The sequence below is a fragment of the Chanodichthys erythropterus genome, chromosome 21 (assembly GCF_024489055.1).
Source record: "Chanodichthys erythropterus isolate Z2021 chromosome 21, ASM2448905v1, whole genome shotgun sequence".
Classification (NCBI taxonomy): Eukaryota; Metazoa; Chordata; class Actinopteri; order Cypriniformes; family Xenocyprididae; genus Chanodichthys; species Chanodichthys erythropterus.
In genome coordinates this window covers 32,817,588-32,836,673 of record NC_090241.1, presented here as the reverse complement: position 1 = coordinate 32,836,673, position 19,086 = coordinate 32,817,588, and the positions used below count along the sequence as shown (strand labels likewise).

At 37.1% G+C, this 19,086-nt stretch overlaps 1 protein-coding gene across 1 annotated transcript in view; it reads right to left on the bottom strand.

Moving 5' to 3' along the window:
- The window catches only part of ripor3 (RIPOR family member 3), a 45,080-nt gene that overhangs the window by 13,324 nt on the left and 12,670 nt on the right, over positions 1-19,086 (bottom strand). The window contains exons 2-11 of the mRNA XM_067373309.1: positions 12,717-12,825; positions 8,456-8,605; positions 8,286-8,364; positions 8,117-8,140; positions 7,903-7,956; positions 7,653-7,802; positions 7,328-7,391; positions 7,192-7,235; positions 2,963-3,088; positions 2,090-2,235 (exon numbers count right to left, since the gene is read on the bottom strand). Of these exons, the coding sequence (XP_067229410.1) occupies positions 2,090-2,235; positions 2,963-3,088; positions 7,192-7,235; positions 7,328-7,391; positions 7,653-7,802; positions 7,903-7,956; positions 8,117-8,140; positions 8,286-8,364; positions 8,456-8,605; positions 12,717-12,814 (935 nt within the window). The 5' untranslated portion in view covers positions 12,815-12,825. The remainder of the gene's footprint in view (positions 1-2,089; positions 2,236-2,962; positions 3,089-7,191; positions 7,236-7,327; positions 7,392-7,652; positions 7,803-7,902; positions 7,957-8,116; positions 8,141-8,285; positions 8,365-8,455; positions 8,606-12,716; positions 12,826-19,086) is intronic.

The following is a 19,086-nucleotide window of genomic DNA, read 5'->3' as shown; positions in this document are numbered from 1 at the left end:
ATTGCATTTTTTTAATTAAAAATACAGTCAAAACAGTAATATTGTGAAATATTATTACAATTTAAAATATCTGTTTTCTATTAAAATATAATATAAAATTTAATTTATTTCTGTGTTGGAAATGCTGAATTTTCAGCATTGTTACTCCAGTCTTCAGTGTCACATGATCCTTCAGAAATCATTTTAATATGATGATTTGCTGCTCAAGAAACATTTATTATTATTATCAATGTTAAAAACAGTTGTATACTTTTTTTTTTTTTTCAGGATTCCTTGATGAATAGAAAGTTCAAAAGAACAGCATTTATCTGAAATACAAAGCTTCTGTAGCATTATACACTACCGTTCAAAAGTTTGGGGTCAGTAAGAATTTTTATTTTTATTTTTTTGAGAAGAATTTAAAGAAATTAATATTGTTTTTCAGCAAGGATGCATTAAATCGATCAAAAGTGACAGTAAAGACATTTATAATGTTACAAAAGATTAGATTTCAAATAAATGCTGTTCTTTTGAACTTTCTATTCATCAAAGAATCCTGGAAAAAAATATTGTACACAAATATTTTGTACATCTGTAAATCATGATATTAGAATGATTTCTGAAGGATCATGTGACACTGAAGACTGGAGTAATGATGCTGAACATTCAGCTTTGCCAACACAAGAATAAATTACATTTTCAAATATTTTCAAATAGAAAACAGCTAGTTTAAATTGTAATAATATTTCACAATATTACTGATTTTACTGTATTTTTATTTAAATAAATGCAGCCTTGGCGAGCAGACAAAACATCTTTTAAAGACATTAAAAATCTTACCGATCCCAAACTTTTGAATGGTAGTTTTTTTTTTTTTTTTTACATATACTAGCTGACATTCATTGTTTTACTCGATAAAGAAGAAAGACTTCAAAAATGGTATGAATAAAACTCGCTCAGGTTCTGATTACACATGATGTGTAGAGTGGCAGTGTGTGTTTGTCATCAATGGTTGATGAAGAGTGACACTGTGAACAGAAACTAAGCAGAACCAGAGGAAATGAGGTGACAGCAGAGAAACTAACACACACACACACACACACACACACACACACACACACACACACACACACATACACACACACACACACAGTCACAGTCTCTCTCACACACACACTAAAGCATGGTGATGCTGAACAGGCTGTGAGATGTGTTTAATTTAGTGACGCTGTAAAAAGAGGCTATGAAAAATCTTTTCCACCTGGACTGTGTAAAGCCCGAGTGTAATTTGATCGGTGTGTGTGAAAGGGATGGGGTAGCGATGGTCTATTTATCCATCTCTCTGCAGTCAGCTGTTCTTCCACAGCTGGTGTGTGTTAGCTGATAGCAAAGCTGCACTTTCAGGGGGTGTGTTTGTATGTGAGATCAGTGTCTTGTCTACTCAATTACATGAAAAAGTGGTCTAAAATATGCTGTGAATAGCACTCTTACTGTTTTCAACATGTCTGTGAAATCCAGATGCTAGAACATGAAACTATCCATCAAGCGTGCTGTCACGGCATCTGAGCTATCCCTACGAATGGTAACCTCACTGTAACAGTGGCTGGGATATATTTCGTTGATTCAAAGCTGAATTTTAAGCATCATTACTCTAGTCTTCAGAGTCACATGATCCTTCAGAAGTCATTCTAATATGCTGATTTGCTGCTCGAGAAACATCAGTTCTTATTATCAGTGTTGAAAACAGCTGTGCTGCTTAATATTTTTGTGGAAACCCTGATACAGTTTTTCTATGATGAATAGAAAGTTCAAATGAACAGTGTTTATTTAAAATAGATATTGTTTGTTAAAATGTAAAAGTCTTTACTGTTACTGAACAATTTAATGCACCCTTGCTATATAAAAGTATTGTTTAATAAAATACTGAACCTAAACTTTCATACAGTAGTGTACAGGATATATGCAAAAGTCAATAGTTCGTTCTCAATGATATTAAACCTAGTCAATGATGTCTTAAAGTGCCCCTGTTATTCACTTTTTAAGTATATAGCAGCTATTTTAGCACTTTATAAATGTTCGTCTGTCTTGTAAACGCCACACATGCACTTACTTCCAAACCACCTCTAGCTGTAGCTTGATGGTTCCCAGTTCTGTTATGTCCACAACCATCATCTGTGGCCGTGCTGTGAAAAAATCTGCACTCCTGCACGTTACCATGCCGACCAGGATAGAGCTCAACCCCTTGACCTCGGTTACCTACAAGAGACCACAGGGAGAAAAAACATGTTGCCTGCAGGGATTTTGCAAAACTCTTCAGTTTCTGCAAATATTGTGAGGCTAGGACAAGTTTAAGAATGTCTGGTGTAATTTTTTAACTTTCAAGATGTAAGGTGGGCCGACAGTCTCTCAAATTGGGCTTTACTGTTGGTACCAAAAAAATCAGCGACAAAAAGTACCATTATAAAACAATCAGCGAGTTTCTATGTAGAGCGTTGCTATGTGGTTGCTTACTAGTTTTGGGTATTTATTTGCCCGTTTCATCATTGATCAGGCAAAAAAATTTAAGTCCAATCACTTAGAAAAGTAACAGCACAAGTACACCTCTCCTCAATAAGCCACTTCCCTTAGCAAGTGCCACTAATTTGAGAAGGAGAGAGGAGAAAGAGGAAATCATGATTTTCATCTGAATTAGTTTGGCTCCATGCCTGTATTTTCAGGGATGGAATCAATTTCAGACAATCAAACCTTTTATAAGCATTATTCCACTAGTCAAAAAGCTTCAGACAGTCTGTTAAACATCTCTATCATTCTCTCTCAGGGTCTGTGGGTGGTTTCTTCTGGCTTATGAAAATCTATTTGGATCTAACAAACAGTATATAAACAAAAGGCCTGGAACCTTCTGTCATCACAACCCCCACAGGCGACCCTGACAGGAAGTGGTATTTGCGCAGGTGTGTGTGTGAGTATACGTGGACGATCTCACCTTGATCTCAAAGTTCCCATGGATGTGAGGGAGGAAGACCATCTCTTCTTCATCCCACATCTGTCGGTCATCTGTCTGGATTCGTCCTCTGATTCTCCATCTCTGACGGCCCAGCCGGATCAACACCTACACAGAACGAGATGTTTAATGTGTGTGTGTGTGTAAAACGTGTACAATGATCCAAAAATGTATTTAGACACTTAGACTACCATTCAAAAGTTTCTTTGATCAAATATACAGTAAAAAATTGTGATATAATATAACATTTTAAAATAACTGTTTCCTATTTTAATATATTTTAAATTGTAATTATTTCTGGTGACGGCAAAGCTGACTTTACATCAGTAGAGCCTTTGCCGTTTTGCCTGTTGCCTTGCAACAGAAGGGGCCTTAGATTTTGCTAGAAAAAAAGAGCCCAATCACGCAGTGCACACATCAGAGTCAGAAATTAAAGGGGGCTTGGGGCAAAAATTCCACCAAAATTAAAAAATGCCTCCAAAATCCAAAATATGGTGCAAAAAAAATGTCTGTATGTATAAGTTCTTGTTTTTAATATTTATAAACAATACCATATGAGCAAGAGAGCTGTTTTCCTGAATATCAGCATGTTTGCAAATGTGATACTGATTTAATACAACAGTTCAATAAACAGTTAATATTAAGGTAACTTACATTTTAGACACAATATTGTCAATATTGTCTGTTTTTCCTCGATTTTGCGTACAAAAAATCCAAACAGTAGAGCACTGCGTGTCACAGTTTCAGTTTTGTTACTGAACGAATCTGCGTCTATAATGCCTCAACAACTCACTCATAAAGACAGGTCTCTTGCTTTGTCCCTGAATGAATCATCCGTTTTGAACGAATTGACTGAATGATTCAATGACTCACTCATTAAGACAAAGATTTGCCTATTTAGTATCATTTCATTTTAGTTGAGGGGCTGGGAAAGTGACGAAGATTGAATGCTCTTTTTGTTTTCGGTCGTGACTGTAACTATAGTTCTGGTTAAAGAAATAGAATGTGTTTATAAATAAAATATTAAGAGTGAAATATGAGATAACATCATTAAATAAGACTTCTTTGAAATGGGCCTCTGAATTGCAAAGGCCGCCTCTGATTTTCATCAGCCATTACTTCAATGTCACATGACATGATACTTCAGAAATCATGCTAATATGCTGATTTGCTGCTCAAGAAACATTTCTTATTATTATCAATGTTGAAAATGGTTGTGCTGCTTAATATTTTTGTGGAAACCATCGTACATTTTTCTTCAGGATTCTTTGATGAATAGGAAGTTCAAAAGAACAGCATTTACTTGAAATAGAAATCTTTTGTAATATTGTCACTTTTGATCAATTTAATATGTCCTTACCAGTGATGGAGTACTCGAGTCCTGGACTCGGACTCGAGTCCGACTCGAGTCACTATTCTTTGGACTCGAGTCCGACTCGAGACTCCATTCTCTGGACTCGTGACTCGACTTGGACTCGCGGACTGATGACTCGTACTTGGACTCGGACTCGAGGATATATAAAATCGGACTTGAGCATTATTTAAGTTTATATATAATATTATATAAAGTTTCGTGCCCAAGACCGGCCGGGATCTATTTTTTTCCCCTCAGAGACACTGCTACCGCTCGCTCTCTTGGCAACACACTCACTGACGTCACTCACTTTACGCTCGTGCATGATTCGCGGGCTAAATGTTCAAATTTGGAAAATTGAGGAAAAGACTGGGACAACTTCAAACTTTAACAGACACCTATCACGGATGCACCCAGAAAAGTAAGTAAAATGCTTTCCATTGGCTAACGTTAGCTTTTAAAAAAACTATTATTGACTAATGCATATATGATAATAAACAGAAGAAGCTAGGGTTGGGCGATGTTTGACAATTTGGCATCAGACGTCGACGATGTCTAATGTCTGGTTCAGATTACACAATTTTTTTGTCTGTTGATAACTTACTAGTCACTGTGTCAGATCGGATTACATGATTTTTTTTGTCTGTTGCGATAGTCACTGTCAGATGGATGACGCAATTTTGACTCCTAAAATCCTGTGGTGTAGTGGTCAAGAAACATGTCAGACTAACGTTACACGTTGCTTTCTGACCAGTTGCGTGCTGTCACACACACACATTCACTTGAACACATACAAATGCACTCACGCTAAATCACTCGGTCACTCATTCATAAGCGATCTCTCTCTCTCTCTCTCTCACTCACACACTCTCTCTCTCATATCATATTGATTTTTACATTTTAAGTATTTTTAAATTTAATTTTAAACTCGAGACTCGACTCGGACTCGAACGCCGGGGACTCGAGACTCGACTCTGACTCGAACTCTGGTAATGGTGACTCGACTTGGACTCGACTCAGACTGTTCTTTGGGGACTCGGACTTGGACTCGGACTCGAACACTGGGACTCGAGACTCGACTCGGACTCGACAGTTGGTGACTCGACTACAACACTGGTCCTTACAGAATAAAAGAATAAAATTTCTCTCTCTCAAGAAAAAAAAAAAAACTTACTTAACCCAAACATAATGTAAGCAACTGAATTTCATTGCATTATATACTGTGTGCAGAATTATTAGGCAAGTTGATTTTCTGATCATTTTTTTTTTTCAAGCACATTTTACCAATTCCAATCCACATCAATCTTAATAACTACTATTAATGTTGTTTTTAATCATTTATAAGTGATATATAATTGTTCATGAAGGCTGGAAATGAAGAATGCCCTATATTCAGGTGTGCAGAATTATTAGGCAGGTTTTCTTTTACAGATAAAATGAGCCAAAAAAGAGATTTAACTCAGACTGAAAAGTCAAAAATTATTAAATACTCATGAGAAGGACGCAATACTAATGTAATACTAGAAATTGCAAAGTTAAAGCATGACCATTGGACAGTGAAATGCTCATTGGGTCAGCGGGGTCATACAAAAACAGCTGGAGAAGAAAAGACACGTTAACTGCAAAATAATTAAGAATTAAGGTGAAGAATTAAGTGTGAAACCATCAGGAACCCTTTAGTCTCCAGCGCCACCATTTCCCAGTACTGAAACCTACCTGGAGTCTTCAGAAGTGTGAGGTGTCAGGATCTCAGAGACTTAGGTTAGGTGAAGAATCCTAAAAAATGACCCACTCTTAATAAGAATCACAAGCTGAAGTGTTATAAAGTACATGAAGACTGGGTTTTTATAGGCCTTATAGACAGACAGCTTGAGAGTGACTCCTGAAGGACCAGCACCACATCCTCTTGTACCACTGTTTGAAGAATTTATCTTCCAGAATCTGGCAGTAAGTTTTGGAAGATCATTTAGTCCATCTCTGCAAGATGGACATTTCAGGATAAGAGATGGACTAAAAGTGAACTCCCACACCTTACATTTGGTAAAATGTGCTTGGAAAAAAAATATGATCAGAAAATCAACTTGCCTAATAATTCTGCACACAGTGTATAACAAAAAATCAAACCGAGTGGCATTAATATGAAAGAAAAATAGCACAAGCACACTTTACAAGCAAAAAACATTTTGCAAAAAAAAATTTGTTAGGTTTTAAATGAAAAGCAAAAACAAAACAATAGATGTAGTGTTCAAAATCAAGAAAAAATGTTGAAAATTGTTGTGAATCATCCATAGTTAAATGAACATGTCCTAAGTTAATGGGATGAACTTCATACAACCATTAAAAATCACTTAGCATAATGTTTTGCATATGTTTTGATATCTAAAACAATGAAATTCATACACTGTCTAAATTTTCCAAATACTTTTCGACTGCATGTGAATGTGTGGTCTTGTGCATCAGCCAGTCGATGGCTCCTGTGACCACATTCCATTGTGCATGAAGTCACTGGAAACCTGGCCTTAAAAATATAATCCGAATAGCTGGTGAAATGTGTCATTTCTGCCTAATATTTTAACATAAAAGCACCATAATGCATTTGTGTCTTTCATAGGCTGATAGAACAGTGAGTCTTGGATTAAGAGTGATGTTTTGGGGTCAAATGCCTCTATGTCTGTTTTGCTTTTATTGCTAAAAGTCTCCTTTTGTGTTTCACAGAAGAAAGAAAGTCATACAGGATTGGAACTACATGAGGGTGAGGTAATGATGACAGAACTATCATTTTTGGGTGAACTATCCCTTTAAGTGTATAACAACAATAACTGGTCCAGCGACAGGATGTTGGGTTAAACCTCCTCACCTCATACTGATCTCCAGGACAAAGCCGGGCAAAGCCTATCAACCCTGCCTCAACAAAAGAGAGAAAACATTAGCTTGTTTAGGAGACTAACGTTCATCTGAAGCTCAAATTCCTGCATATGTGAAGTGCTGTGTACCTTTCATTTTGATTTGTAGCTCTCCCAGCAAGATTTCCAGTTCTCCTTCCATTGCACACATGTCCTGCAGGTAGAGATGGGTGTTAAACAGAGACATTTCCGAAGTGAGATGTTACAGGTTCTTTTTAATCAATGCACTGGTTAGATATAATTTGCTAACAAAGGAAAAGCGAAGTGCGGTTAAGTCAATTCTGTTATGTTGGGCTGGCCGGGATGTTTTAAAAAAGCCACGAGCCACAGTGTTTACGCTTATTGGGAAAATGACCACACAATTAGCTTTCTTGTAGTTTGTTGTGCGTGTATGGTGTCCAAGAGAGGACTTTACCTCCAGGCTGTGTCTGTGGTTGCGGTTCAGCTCCAGTAAACTCTCTCTAGATTGTCGTGAAGACGGGGACAGAGAGAACGCTCTCTTCATGTTCAAAGCGCCTTGGCATAGCCGCCACTGGATACAGTAGGACTCATATAGCTCGTCAATCTGTTGACATCCACATTCACATGATATAGGTTTATTCTTAACAAATCTGACCAGTGTTCATATACAATCCAATTAAAAGAGTATTTTCAGGTTGTGTTACCTTACTAATCTGAAACTCTAAGCGCCGTATGTATCTCTCTAAGGCTCGTATTTCCTGTTGTTAGCGAGCAGAACATAAAAGATTACATTTGTAACCTTTGGTTTTAAATACCATTTTTTTTATAAACTATATGGTACAACTACTAATAAGTCCCAAAAATATGTTTTTGTAAGGGAAACAACAGTCAAATTTTGGGATATTAATGATAACATACCTTTTCCAGGTCATAGAAAAAACCCTGAAGAAATGAAGAATAGTTTTTTATTTATTATTTTATATTTACTTTACAAACTATGTAAAAATGTAAAATAAAAAAATTATAATAAAATACATGAAAAGCTGGATTAGGTCTAGGTAAAGTTATTCTCAGTACAAAGTCTCACCAGTCTGGAGTTCCTCTTTGTGTCTCTCTGTTGGGATGACAGGAAGTCCAGCTCAGTTTGATGGTTTTCCAAGTAGTCCCTATACAGGATGAGATGTCATTAACATTCACAAGACTAGTGTATGCAGTCCACAAATGGCTTCATTACTCTACAACAATGACTGCACATACTTTAACCCTTTCCTCAAAGCCTGGAAGATTCTGTCCACTTGCTCAGGCTGTTGCCCCCAGACGCTGCTGCCAACCCGACTCGAAGAGGGAATTCTGGGAGATTTCCCTGCAATGACTTTTGTGCGGAGAGAGCTACGAGCTGAGGAAAGTCTGCAGGGTGAGACGGAATGGTAAATAAAATAATGTTATATACACTATTGTCCAAAAGTTTTTTTTTTAAAGATATTAATTGAATAAAGGCACATTAAATTGATTAAAAGAGACAGTAAAGACATTTATATTGTTAAAAAAGGTTTTTATTTGAAATACTGTTGTTTGTATTCATCAAATCAGCATATTTGAATGATTTCTTAAGGATCACGTGATACTGAAAACTGGAGTAATGGCTGCCGAAAATGGTGTATAACAGTTCAACGTTTGAAATCACTACTAAATCACTGTCAATAATCAATAAAAAAGACAATAAAGACGGTTATAAGCAGTTCAAGACATCAGACTTATCCATCATAATAGTCTCTCTAATCATTTACCATCCAATCTTTATGTTTTTCCACCTATTTGATTTGCATTTTGCCTTTTACTTAAACTTTGTTGTGCATTTGGGTTGTGCAGAACCTTCATCTCTTAAAAGAACTAAATAATGAATTTATAGCTGTTTCTTTTGGCCATTTCTGAACCCATAATTTAACTTCACAAGTGCATGTAATAATTCAAAAACTGAAAAAAAGACATTGCATTGCCATTTCCGCACTTCATTAAGTAACACAATAGTTCCAGTTGGTCAGGAGAATAAGGACAGCTTCTCTAGCACCAAATTAGCACTTTCCTAAATGTTTTCTTATAGTAATGCTGCTGAAAATGGTGGTTTTCATGATCGTATTGTGGTTATTTCAAACTATAATAATTTTGAACATTAATACTGTTTTTGAATGTATTTTTGGTAAACTAAATACTAATTTGGTCAACAGAAGTATCAATTTCTTTCCAAAACCAACATTTGTTTTAGCAATACCAAACTTTTGAACAGTAGTATATGTTTTTATATTCTGTATTTAATCCTCACATCCCATTTTAATTACACCCACAATACAATCTACATATTTCATCGATGTTCTGACAGTATATGCTTACACATCATAACAAACTCAATGACTCTGCAATGTAAATAAACTCTCTTAGGGAAGGCATTCCTCTGCACTGCTCTGGGGGTCACTAATAACACAAGCTTTGGCTCTCACATCAGTATATTCCTTCCTGGCTCCATCACTGACATCTCCGCTGTAACTCGAGGTCCCTCAGTGGACAATGACACAAGTGACGCCCTTTTTCTCAGGAATAAAGAGCTCTCCTAACATACAAAGTCTTTTGGTGTATTTTAAAACTAGGGTTGGGAATTGAAAATTGATTCCAATTCTGGAATTGGGGTCTGTGTACCTTCTGGTAATTTGATTTTCTACTTAAAAATAAATAAAAATAAATAATTGCATTGTTTCCTGATAACAACGGAAATAACTTAAAATACTTAAATTTTGGTCATACAGATAAGAGTAAGACATCATTCAAAACAGTAAAAACTGTCTACTTTTATTTAAATACACTTGCAATAACAACAAAACGTTACAAAATGCTTTTGTAAAATAAAGAAAACAAAATAGGTGCAACTTTCTGTCGTTCATTCATATGGTAATCATCCATGTGAACATTTAAATGTACCCATCACCTCAATAAAAGAAAGCACCAAACTTCATCAGGTTATATAAGCTACTTTTTATCATTTTTGGAATAATTCGTGCTGTGAAGAATAAGCCTTGAATTTACATCTGAGGAAGAGCATGGCTTGGTCAAATGTTCACAGTCTCAAGATAAGTAACCTGAAATTTTTTGGCGAAAATCGACATAAAATTGTTGATATGCAGTGCTCGTTTGACTACTGATCGCCCAACTGCCAATTACGGTTAAACAAAACTGGTAACAGAAATGGAAAAAACAGAATACATTTTTTTTCCAAGTTAATCAACTAAACGTGTTCAGAGGTATTCATTAATTTCAGAGGTATTTGTTTTGATGCAACCTCCTGCTTCTTCCAATAATAATAATGATAATAATTGTGTTAAAATAAGGGAAATTATCTAAAAATCCCAAACAAATTAGTTATAATTTAGGTTACAGAGTTCTGGGTTATGGTTTTAACACAAAAAAATAAATATAACCTCCAAATGATAAAAACAAAACTATCAGTCAGAGGTCAGTCATCCCTCATCCTTAAGATGATATTGCTTGATATAAATGTTTTCAAAAATGTCCAATCTACGAAAGTCAAAAGAGTGGATAAAATCTTTATAACTGTAAATACATGATTTTAACAGTATTGTATATGACAGCAATGATTAATATGCGTTTACTAAGCGTTTGCATGCCCAAGAAGCATTTTCTCACAATGCACTTTTGTGAAGCTTCTGCCATATAATAAACAGCTTACAAATTGAAAGCAGGCAGATACGCCTGTGAAGTTGTTTTGGCCTTTGTCTGCAATAATTTAGTTTCAGTCTTTTACTTGGATGGGAATGCAGGAATGTAATGCTATTGTGACAAAATAAAAACTTACACATACACACACACTCACACACAAACACAGAGGCAGCTGTGTTTACTTATGTAATCTGTCACACTGCTCACAGAGGATGCTTTTGCTTGAATCTGAACCATGCATCCTCTCAGGACCTTTGGTTCTTGAAATAACTACTGCTGTTACATAATAACGCATGCTTGTTTACGTTTCAGATTGTGTGGAATGGCGAATTAGAACTATAAGCAATCAAAGAAAAATTGTAAACCACATCCAATATAAGCTAAGCTCCAAAACCCAGTGAGATTCCCTACAAAGGCCGCATCCTAACTGATATGGAGCCTGTTACTGATTTGGAACGTCAATAAAGTTTGCTGTAAGCTAAAAAAGTGATACTCAAATAAGAACATAACACATTGAACAAACTAAAAACTAAAACTTTTATCAATATATTTATGATGCTTTAAAATGCTGTTTTGAAAAGTAAAATGCTTTTATTTTTTAGCTCTAGTGCAGGTTTTAGTAGTTTTGTAATGTGTTTTTGCCATTTTTATTTGTTGTTTTTTAAATTCATCTATATAACTTTATTTTAATTTCAGTTTTAATAATTTTAGTACAAGTTTTTATTTTAGTTTGTTTTTCTAGCATTTATTTTCTATTTCAGCCTTCATTTTAAAGGGGACCTATAATGCCCCTTTTACAAGATGAAATATAAGTCTCTGGTGTCCCCAGAATGTGTCTGTGAAGTTTCAGTTCAAAATACCCCACAGATCATTTATTATAGCTTGTAAAATTTGTCCCTATTTGGGTGTGAGCAAAAACACGCCATTTTTGTGTGTGTCCCTTTAAATGCAAATTGGCCCCCTTTCCAGAAGATGGGCGGAGCTTAAACAGCTCACGTTTCGGTTGTTCAACAACAACAAAGCTGGAGAATCTCACGCAGCCAAAATGAGGATTGTCAGTAACGGTGTTCAGCCTTACATTGTTCAAACTGGAGTCGGACACTGATGGAGAGACTCAGGAAGAAGTTACAATTTTTAGAATGCGTCTGGACGTTTCTGAATGGTTAGTGGATAAATTTATGTAGTTGCTGTGGAGTTGATTCAACTTATTGACTAGCATGTGCCGTCATGTTAATCTTTTGTGCAAATCCAGTGTTGAATTGACCCTCGTTTGTGAAGCAGTCCGGTGTAAAATGACGGCATGACAACAACACTCTACTACAACAACTCTTCCTCTTCTCTAAAGCAGCTTGTTGTAGTCCCTACCAGCCATTTGAGGAAGTCCTTAAACAGAGAATTCTTTAAAAGGAAATATTTGCATTGAACTTTAAGCGTTGTAATTTTGCAGATGTTGTTTATGCTCAAACAGCAACATTACACACTAACTAAAGTAAAAAAAAAAGGGAAATCATAATCAAGGACCCCTTTAATAGTTTTAGTTTAATCAACAAACTAAAACAAACTTTATTGCAGGAAAGATTCAGACTCCTCACAAATGTTTTGTTTTTTCAAACAAAGACCTCTCCAAGATGTCCTCATGGCATAAATTCCAGTGAATAAGAGTCATGCTTTTCGTCAGATTCCATAGCCCCTGCTTTGAGGACATTTATCTTAAGAAAATTCAAGTAATACAGTCTGACGCAGATGGAAACAACACATTATTATGTCTCAAACACAAACAATAATTGCTTACCTTCTCCGGCCACCGAGTGCATTTACTCCAGTGAAGGAGCGGCTCCGCTGCACCATGCCACCGTCAGCCGGACAATCAAACTTCAGCTTTACTGACATCTCGCCCCCCCCTATAACATACACAAACACAAGAAAAACGGTTGGAAATCTGCTTTTTGTTAGTCATAGCCTAGCCTAGAATATGTTAGCAACACCTTGGCAACAGCCTAGCAGCCACATAGCAACGCACGCACAAATAGAACATGTTATCATCTGCATGGCAACACCCAACCACATATCTAAGCACTAAAAACCACCCAAAACACCTTGGCAACACCTTGGCAACTGATCAGAACAACCTAGCACCTGCATAGCAACATTTTTCCAACCATTCACAACACTTTATTGTAGCAGGGATTTTTGCACAGGCAAGCAACTCTCACATTGTTCACGGAAAATGTAAAAATGTACTTTCTTATATTAGCACTATACGCAGTGTTGCCAAGTCTGTGAAATTGGAAAACTTTATCACTGTTGCCGCGGGTTGTTTTTCATGTCCGCAGGTTGAAGCGACCCCAAATAACATGATATTTAACCCCTGGAATGCTAATTTTACCTAGGGAACCCCACCGAAAATGTAGATTTTACCCTCCGGAACGCAATTTTTACTGCGTGACCCCCCTGAAACGCAACTGGACGGGTTTTATTGTGAAAACCTGGCAACCCTGACTATACGGTCACAATAATAAAAGCAAAACTAAAGCAAAAAAAAAAAAACTAGACTAGGATCAGGACAAATTATTGTCACTGTCACACACGTGTTACACACATCTGCTAAACATAAAGCTGTCCCTAATGAACTCCTCATTATTCAACCTCAGTGACAGCCACCCCATCCTCCTCAATGAGAAATGTCCATGTCTCTGTTCTGTCTCTTCTCATCCCATAATTCTTCTGTCCTCTGTTATTGTACACAGTTTTTGAACATTCCTCAGACACTGAGGCCCCAAAACACCTACAGTGGCCCCAATAAGACACTTAAAGTCACTGTGAAATTGAAAATTCTCCCTATCTATTTTCTAAATGCAGGTTATAGATCTTATTGTAGACCATGTTGTAGACAATTCATCCATGCATGTTTCATTTTTTTTGACCATGTAATGTTTAATAAAATGGACCTTCCAGGGAAAATGTCAAATTTCTCTCAGGTGGTGTATGCAGGACTTCTCTAATGATTTGGTCCACTTAAACCCACCACTGCAAGCTCACAACTGATGCATGAGTCCAAGTCCATGTTGGTTGTAATCTTCATTTATGACTTTTGCACCTGTTTGGCTCAAGGAAACGTTTTTGTTGACAGTGGCACACAAGAGAGAGACAGAGCGGAGAAGTGAGAGGAAGAAAGTATGAAGAAGAGAGAGAGAAGACAGGAAAGGGACAGAGAGAGATGTCTTGATTGCAAACGCAGAGGCAGTTATCATTCTCTACAGGACAGTAACTCATGTTCCTTTTCCTACAAGGGGAAGAGAGAGATCTGTGAGGTAGATGAAGAACTGTGGGGGGTAAATGAGAAGGGAGTTTCAGAAAACCATGTTTGTAAGAATCATGGAAACAATGTTCTGACAGATGCTATCCATGCTACCATGACAAGTGCAGCCAATGAGACTTTAAAATAACTTTTTTTCGAAGAAAATAAGTATTGCTTTCCTCCGGGTGGTTGCTATGGCGTTGCTAAGGAGTTCAGGGTGGTTGTTTACTAACGTTACCTCAAAAGAAACCTTGGATTCTACGATATGACTCGGGTTCATTATATTATAAATAAAATTCAATATAAGTCTGTTAATTTTTTTTTTTTTTTTTTTTTCTAGCGCTGGGTAAAAATGTTGATTTTCCGGTTAATCTGGATCTTTATTTAAACGATCTAGAGATCTCGTTATCTCCCAAGAAAGAGCTTTTTTTGTCGGCTGTTTTTCCTGGACAGCTTTTTAGAGGCGGCGAACCACCGTTGTTGAATCTACGGCCACGCGGGGAAAAAAAGTCATATTTTACCATAGTTTGCAGACTGAATTAAATGTGATAAGATTAAAAAGCCATTTACCGAGACATTTCCATCGGGTTGTCCGCCTCGAGTTGTCCTGCATAACCACAGACAGATTGATTCGCGAATTCATGAATCGTTCATAAAGACTCACTGAATGCCAAGATATAATTACATACAGCACAATTTGAATGTATTGCAAGATGGATGGATGCAAATGCAATATGTCATATAATTACCTCCTTCTCTAGGTTACATCGAAAGCCTAGTAGTTGGTGACAAGGTTGTTTTAATGATATTAATTCTTCCAAATACAGAAACGATTTTTTTTTTTTTTTTTTTACAAGTGAGTCATTGAATCATTCACTCGTTCGATTCGTTCAAAACACTGATTCATTCAGGAACGAATCTGAACTACTGTGTTGGAACGGTGATTCTGCTCCTTGTGTGGAACTGTTTTCGTTTTAAGAGCAAAATAGATAAAGGTAACTGGCAATATTATGTATGAAACTGTTGTATACTCAACCCTATTTTATCAACTGCTGGGCAAAAATCATATGAAAAGTGATAATCTCCTCAAGTTTTGCGATTTGATGTAACGTCTGTAGCAAATGTACCATTTTTGGCCTTGGTACTTAAGTTATACCAATTTTTGTTTTGTTTTGTTTTTTTGGACATGATAGTGCCATTATATTCTTTTGAGAGCACGCAGAGGGTGTTGTGTGCTTTTACTCGTCAAAAAAAGTAGCCTACAAATTTCAAGTGTTGTTAATATGTGCCTGCCCATGAAACAAGTGTTGAAATGTTGAAACTCTTTAGAGAAAATTGCACAGAGGTTAACCAAAAAAACAGCACAATGTTGTTGTTTTGGATTGTTTTTCCCCAAGCCACGCTAAAACCCTTTTTCATTCTCACAAAGTAGGGGTGGGAATCCAGATGCAATGAAAACGAAAGAATTTAAGAATTTCCTTGAGGACATAAACACCAGACACAATATGTGCCAGTAGAAGAGAGAATCATGTAAATGTTTGGGTTTACATGTCAACAGATCACAGAGATGCAATGCAATAAATTATATCACCATTTTAATTACATTTACAAAAACAGTTAAAGGGATAGTTCACCCCACATAGTTTACTCATCGTCATTATTTACTCACCTGCATGTTTGGAACAACATGCAGGTGAGTAAATAATGACAATGTTGATGATAATTTTGGGTGAACTATTCCTTTAAAACAATTTGTGTAAGAAACTTAATATTAAGTTACTAAATATTAAAACTACATTTTATAAGCATAAGAAGATACTTAATTGCAAGTAACATCCAGTCCTATGTCCATAGTGAATATGCATTTATTTATTTATATATAAACACACATCATTCTCAGTGGGATGCACAGTAAGACATCTCAGGGCTGGCCAATCAAAATATTAGCACAAGGATCATGTCTAGCATGAGAAACTGCCATACTAAGACTTTTTTCCATTTGTTTTTTGGCAGGAGGAAGAAAAACAGAAGGGTGAAGAGGGGAGGTATTGTGGATTTACTGGCTTGAACTGTGATTCAGGGTATGATGGCTGTCATTACAAAAAAAAAAGAAAAAAAGCACAAAAATTTGGCTTTTTGTATTTTTTCAGCCATGGGATAATTGAACATGGCTTATGTGTTAACATATACAGATAGTGCTAAGCAGTCAAGTATGTAAATCTTACTGGAAACAGCCTGATTGCCATCGATCATTTGCCCAGGGGACTCATGGGATTTTGCGCCAAAGGGAATAGATAGCTAGTCCAGAGCACACAAAACTGTGGATCAAGAAAAGCACAGGGTAATGATGCCATTGAAGGGGGGAAGGTTCACAATCTAGGTCATTTGGGGGGGATGGATTTTGTAGGACCTAACAGGACATAACGAATGTAATATCCTTAATAATCTTCTGTACAGGTAATTCAGTGAAAACCAAGTATTTTACAAACAGCAGAACACAAAAAAATATATATTTTAAAGAATGATGGGGTTTAAATAACATTGGACCCCACTGGCTCATTGTATGGACCAAAAACCCCTTTAACATTGTTGAAAATATAATTTTTGTGTTCTTCAGAAGAAAGAAAGTCATGCAGGTATTAAGGCAGGAACACACCAAGCCGACGGTCGGCTGTCCATTTTTTTTTGTTTGTCGGCCGACTAAGTTTTCTCAGTGTGTTCCGCACCATCGGCTGAAGTTGGTCCTTGTCGGCTTTTTTTTCGGCTGATTCGACATGTTGACAGTCGGGGTATTCAATCATTCTGATTGGCTGTTCAGCTTCTGCCACCTGCTGGTACGGAAAGGCATTTCTTCTTACGCAGGCGCAGAACGGACATGCTACTTACCCTTCGGCTGTCGAGCGTCGGTTTGGTGTGTCAGGGCAACTTTGGACGCAGATGTTGCCGACCTGAGCCAAACCCGCAGTCTGCTTTCGTCGCCACTAGTTTGTTGGCATCGGCTTGGTGTGTTCCTGCCTTTACAGGCACTATCCCTTTGAATCTACAATCATTAGCCTAGATCATTAACCATGAAACTACCACCTCATGTGAGATGAAACTCTATCCTCAGCATCTTTTGAAGTCCCTCAGCATCTTCTCTCTTAACTAAATGTTTAGTAATGTGTTTTTAATGACGCTCATTAACATGCTGATATGTAACCTGCCTATTTCCATGACCCAGATGGGAGTTGAACCTAGCTGGTCTGTGCACACAAATAGACTGCAACCATCAATATAATATACATTAACAGAATTTAATAAGCTTTATCAAATTGCACATTGCAGAGAACTTAGTCATAACAAGAAACAGACCTATCAACCAAATATCCATACATTACAGCCAAGAACTAGCTTGGAATGTAGCTTAGTCAGGGTCAGGCCCTCGCTTGAATTCACAGGGTCTCGGACAAATCTTTGAAGACCACAAAATATCTCTAACGTGAGAAAAATCGAAAGCGTTTCCATGTGGATTTATGTGAACCCTACCGTATGTTGTGTATTAAGAATGATTTGTGAGCTCCTTGATTGCACAATTTTCATTCTGCCTTTTGTTTCTCATTGTTTATGATTCTGCTGTTATCTGGAACTGAATCTCTGCTGAATAGTGCTTGAATCATACATTTCACTCCTAAGTAACTTTCAAGAGAGAGAGATCTCGGGGGATCTTAGCTCTAAATGAACTCTGCCCCCCTCAGAGCGAACCCCATAGAGCTCTATACACACCCACACACAAACACATCACCCCTATCAATCCATACTGGAACAAAGCCATGGATGACAGCACACAGAACATTAATTGAATAATGTTGAGTTAAAACTTTGTTGCGAAAAATCATCACCTTTATTCTGCTGTTAATATTATTATTACCCAATATCCATGCATACAACAGAGCAGAACCTATAATGGGAGTTTTATGCAGTGCTTACTAAAGCCTTGTTTCCACCAAAATTACCCGGAACAATTTGTCCCAGGAACTTTTTCCCCCTGAACCTGTTGCCCTCTGCGTTTTCATCGCGGTCTAAAGTACCCTGAAGATTAGTCTGGTGGCGTAGGACTGTGAGTGACTTTCCACTTCCCGCTGGATTTCGTCCTCCGCATATAAGATTAATAAACCCTGAACCTTGTCTTCAGCCCATCGGTCATATTTTTTAAACTGTACGCACCGCAACAGACTTTTAAAATGGTGGTTGAAATAAAATAATGTGTGGAGTCAACCAATCAAACTGCCCAAATCCCACCCCTGAATGTTCCTGAACTTTGAGAAAGTACTATCTAGCAATCAGGGACTTTCTGAGGGGGAACTTTTTACCCGGTGTGGTGAGAATCAGTCCCCCCGGGAATCGGGTCTCCTTTAGGACCCTGAGTGATCCCATTGTTTCAACAGGGGCACGTTCAAGTTCAAAGCGGTGCGCAATGTTTATCCTTCACCTGAAATGTTTGTCTTTTTATCCTGAAATGCAAGGCAAATGTTGGACCACAATAATTAGAAGTTTCCACAAATCCCTTCACTCGATTGGGATGTTCTCTTTTATTCTGGATGGCAGTGACTGTAACATTGAGTGTATTGTGCAGTATTAAACACGTATTTATACCGACTTCATCAGGCTCCAAGAACACAAAGAATGGCCTTCTCAGCTGCCATAGTTGCATATCTTGCGTCATCAGAACAGGGTGTTCAACACACCACCGTTTCCGTTTAAAAAACGTTTTGCAACATTTTGTCGGGGCTGAACGCAGCCCAGGCTTTTAATGGGTAGTATTTTTAGCGCCTGATTATAATTCCTGAAAAATCACATTATGGTTTATATTGTTTAAAATGCGTTA